General features: G+C 44.6%; 1 protein-coding gene across 4 annotated transcripts; it reads left to right on the top strand.

The window, feature by feature from the left end:
- The first annotated feature begins 556 nt into the window (after positions 1-556).
- On the top strand, positions 557-4,276 carry LOC119362281 (ACT domain-containing protein ACR2-like). Of its 4 annotated transcripts, XM_037627479.1 has the most exons (8): positions 557-811; positions 1,003-1,109; positions 1,199-1,244; positions 1,339-1,453; positions 2,240-2,307; positions 2,399-3,058; positions 3,161-3,265; positions 3,669-4,276. In XM_037627479.1, exons 2-8 carry the CDS (start codon positions 1,042-1,044, stop codon positions 4,041-4,043), a joined length of 1,437 nt encoding a protein of 478 aa, XP_037483376.1. In that variant the 5' UTR covers positions 557-811; positions 1,003-1,041; the 3' UTR covers positions 4,044-4,276. The 4 variants fall into 4 exon arrangements, with proteins under 4 accessions (XP_037483376.1, XP_037483379.1, XP_037483377.1 ...); XM_037627482.1 differs by lacking the exon at positions 557-811 and having other exon boundaries at positions 1,048-1,109; positions 1,347-1,491; XM_037627480.1 differs by lacking the exon at positions 557-811 and having other exon boundaries at positions 1,054-1,109; positions 1,347-1,453.
- The last annotated feature ends 354 nt before the right edge of the window (positions 4,277-4,630 follow it).

The raw sequence follows: 4,630 nt of genomic DNA, 5'->3' as shown, positions 1-4,630 counted from the left end.
CTTGATCGGCGTTCTACGCAATTCGCTCTATTCTATTCCAATCAAGGAGTTTGTAATATCTAAGAAGGTGCTTGGATACGTTTTAATTCCATGACTAAAAGTAGTGAGACTAAAACTTGCTAGCCTCATCTATGCTTGGATACAAATACTAAATAGACTAAAATGAGTTAATGAGCATTTATTATCTTTCAAACTCTTCAATCCCGAACTCGCATGTGTTAAAGGAGAGGAGTTAAATGAGGAGAGAGAGGACTAATCCACATTTTAGTAGGGTTTCCCTGACTAAATTTTTTTAGTCTCAAGACTAGTTCTAAACTCTCTTTAGTTAGAGGTGATTGAAACTTTAACCTCTAAAAAAGACTAATTTTAGTCAGACTAAAAATAGTCCCTTGAATCCAAGCATAGCCTAAATAAAATAGAAAATCGTGCAAAAGGCGAAGTGGTTGGCTCGTGGGGCGACTGTTCAGCACGGCGAAATTTCTGGAAAGCACCGAGCACCGCCCCTCACACGTGTCGCCGGCCGGCAGAAGCCGCGCGGATCTGGCGTGAGCCGCTGCGGCCAAGCCCAACCCGCATACTCCCTTGTTGTCCGTCTCGCCGCATAAACTCGCGTCGCCCTCGCCCTCACCCGCCGCCGCCGGTCTCCCACTCCCCGCGCCCCCTTTCTCCGGCTTCGGCCGAGCCTCACGTTTTCCCGCACGGATCAAACACGCGACAAACCTAGCCTGCTTTCTTCTAATCCTGGAAAGCTGGGCGGAAAGCACGCCCCCTTCTTCTTGTTCGTCTTCTTCCCCCACTCCATCTCGCCGCGGTACGTACGGCCACAATCTCCTTTTGTTTTTGTTTTCCATCTTCTGTTTGATTGCATTTTGGCCCTGGCAATGTTACCAGTCTGTTTGTTCTCGTGCTCTCTGGGGCGAATCGAGGCGACGCGCATCTCTCATTCCGGGTTAAATTACCTCCGGTACTCTGATATGCCTGTGACATGTGCGATCAATTCAGGAAATTTCAGTGAACTGGACAATTAGATACGCGAGGAGGATGGATGTTTGCTGTGCCTACTTCGACCCGGATTATGAGAACCTCAACGAGAGGATTTATGGGACAAGGTAGGTAAACTGGCATGGCAACCCTCTTTCGTGATGCTTGAGCATGTAACGTGACCTACAGTATAACTCTATGAATCACCAATTTGCAGGGTTAATGTGGACAACGACTCATGTGGTAAATGTACTGTTGTCAACGTGAGTGCTCGAGTTACTGGCTGGGTAATCTTGTTGTTTGAAGGGGAATTAATGGTGATTGGTGAACTAGTGCTGAATATTGTTTCATTCATAGGTGAACAGTCGAAATGACCATGACCTCCTTCTTGAAGTGCTCGAAGTTTTGATTGGTCTCGAGCTGTCGATCGCAAAGTGTTACATATCATCTGACGGCGGATGGTTTATGGACGGTATGGCCTGAAGGAAAATCCAACTGTAGTAGTTTATGGTAAAATCTGTACGCTCATTTTTTTTTCATACTAGTTAGTTTGAAATGAACATCTGTATGGTTTGTTGTGGTAGTCCTTCTATGCTTACGAAAAAGGGTTTCCCCCCGCTTTGTATTCGATACTTGCACTGCTTGACACAACGTGTTTTCAGACGATAAAGTGTATTGTAATTTAGTAATTAGTAGGTAATACATGTTTGGATGTGCCCCAACCTGTTGATTCTTTGAGTTGCTGGGCAGACATGCCAAAAACTCAAATGCATTCTCAGCTGATGAGTATGCTAATCAGGATTTACATAAGTCAAAAATAGGGTCGTCCAGGAATTGGCAGTAGCTCGAGTGCACGGGCTTTGTTTTCGAGTTGCACCTCTAGACTTTCTGCATGATCTCATCGAAGGGTAGCATTATGCTATCTGCGTTTACATTGCCTACATGTATAATATGGGCCATCACATTTGTTATGTATTGTATGGCTCCAAATTTATGTTTCAAAAAGTTCGCCATCCATGTCTGAAACTAATATTACTGCCGTCAGCAAACTTGCATATAAACACAAAAGCTAGTCTGGCTAATGAAAACATTCATTTCAATGTTTCCACTTCTCTCCCCGGTCTTCCATATCTCATTGCATATTTTATTTGTGGAGAACCTCAACCCAAAACTCTGAACGAATGCAAGTAAGTTCTTCACCCATCTAACTACAAAGTTTTCAGTTCATCATTTCCGTCTTTGCCCAACTGTTTTGCAGTTTTCCATGTGAGAGATCAGGAAGGAAACAAGGTTTACAGCAAGAAGGCCATAAACTATATAGAGCAGGTCTCCCTCTCCTCCCTCAAAACTGAACTGGTTGTTTAGAAGCAGGGGAAAAAACTGAAGATTGGTGTTTGGTGTCTTCCAAATATTTTAGGCAATATGTACTAGAGATTCTCCGAGGTTCACAGTGACGAGATCGAATGAGCTTGCGTCCAGACCTGATGTTGCCGCGCACTATACAGGAATTGAGATGATTGGCCACAACCGGCCTGGAATTTTCTCCGAGATATCTGCTGTTCTTGCTGAGCAGGGGTGTAATGTTATGGAAGCGCATGCTTGGAGCCATAAGGACAGCTTAGCCTGTGTTGCATTTGTGTCTGATGAATCAACATCATCCCCCATCAATGATCCGAACCGCTTAGCCTCTATTCAGGACCATCTTGGTACTGTTCTTGGACCTGGTACCTCAATGGATGAAGATGGGCATAGTGCAAGAGCTCATCTGCTTGGGGCTGATGGCCTGACAAGTCATCCTGAGCGTCGGTTGCACCAGCTAATGTTTTCTAGTAAAGATTTTGATGGACATCCAGGAAAGGCATGTACTGCCTTCCCAATGCTTAGTTTGGATGGTTACAAAAAGGGCAGGAGGACAGTTGTCTCTGTTGATCGGTGCAATGAGAAAGGATACTCAGTTGTAAATGTGGAATGTGTCGACCGGCCAAAGCTGATGTTTGACACTGTGTGCACGCTTACGGACATGCAATTCAATGTCTTCCATGCCTCGGTTTCTTCCCGTGGGCCTTTTGCCTGTCAGGTAACTTCATCTGCTTCTGTTTTATCAGGGATATGTATATGTTGTATTGCAATTTTGAACTAACATGGAAAGGGAACACAAACTGAAGAACTACTTGTGTAGGAATACTACATCAGGCACAGGGATGGACATATTCTAGACACTGCAGATGAAAGATGCCTGGTTGTGAAAGGTGTGAAAGCTGCAGTCGAGCGTCGAACTTGTGAGGTAAGTAATATAGTGTGATCTGATGTTCATTTTTCTTTGTTCAAAATAAAAGATAATTTGCAGCATCATGAGTTGAATTGCATGCTCCTTGGTAACATGGATAAGATTTACTCTGTGATCATGTATAATGTGCATTGTTGTTTAGAGGTGACCACGGTGGGCCAAAGCCAACCTGAACCCAACGTAACATAATGTGCATTGTTGCTGTAATTCTTCTCTATTAAAATCAGTGCTGTTTCGATTGCAGCAAAGCAGCACTGGGTGTTTTGTTGCTGTGAGGAAATGAAATTCCTCTGCCCACATCATAATTCTGACATTTTGTTACGTTGCGACTCATTATGTCTTTTTCCGACGTTGCTGCATTTACCGAGTCCCATCTGATAATCGGTATGGTTGCTTATAGGGTGTGAAGCTGGAGCTATGCACGGAGAACAACGCTGGTCTCCTCTCGTACATCACTAGGGTCCTCCGGGAGAACGGGTTAACCGTTACACAGGCAGACATCGCGATGGAAGGAGACAAGATGAAGAACACATTCTATGTCCAAGGCATCTCAGACAACAAGATCGACATGAATGTCGTCGAGTCTGTTAGGAGGGAGCTTGAGCCCCTGCCCTTCCAGGTGAAGGATGATGAGCTTCTGTCCCGGGGGCAACTGGAAGGCGAACCGGTGGCCGAGAGAAACGGCTTCTGCATCCTTGGCCTGCTGAGGTCGAAGATAGAGAGCCTGTCTCATGGTTTCAGACTTTCATCTCTTCAGGGTAGTTTGGCTCTGTGAATGTGATGGTCTTTCTGCTGCCTGAGTTGTGTATAGCCGTAGATAGTTCGTGATGCGCATGCGTTCTTGTGCAGTGTATGTTTGTGATTTTTGGTTTCGAGCAGATAGTTTGGCCACGCTGCCACTGTTTCCTCTTTTTTTTTTTTTGCGAGGTTGCCACTGTTTCCTTGTTTCTTCTGTACATGATACCAGCCGACCACGTTTGCTTTCTTCTCTGCTCAGGAATTTATTCATACTCCCTCTGTTCTTAAATATAAGGTGTTTTGGCCATTCAATTTAAACTGCCAAAACGTTTTATATTTAGAAATAGAGGTAGTAATTGAGAAAAGGGGGGAGGGGCTTGTTACCATCTTAGGTTGACTTCTTGTGTTTGAATTTTTTGTTTGCATAAAAAAGCATGTTAAAATATCTGGTTTCGCTATTCATCGGTTGTCTGGAAATTGAATTTAGATTACTAGTTGAGTCCATGTGGGATGATGCAGCTGGCGGAGGCGAGCAGGACGTTCTGACACTAGCATGCACACCGGCACACTGCAATTTATAGAGCTGTGTCATGCGTCTGTGCATGCTAAGGACGGGAGTGTGAT

Source organism: Triticum dicoccoides, chromosome 2B, assembly GCF_002162155.2.
Source record: "Triticum dicoccoides isolate Atlit2015 ecotype Zavitan chromosome 2B, WEW_v2.0, whole genome shotgun sequence".
Classification (NCBI taxonomy): domain Eukaryota; kingdom Viridiplantae; phylum Streptophyta; class Magnoliopsida; order Poales; family Poaceae; genus Triticum; species Triticum dicoccoides.
The sequence above is the reverse complement of the archived record's forward strand: the minus strand, read 5'-3'. Positions and strand labels throughout refer to the sequence as shown.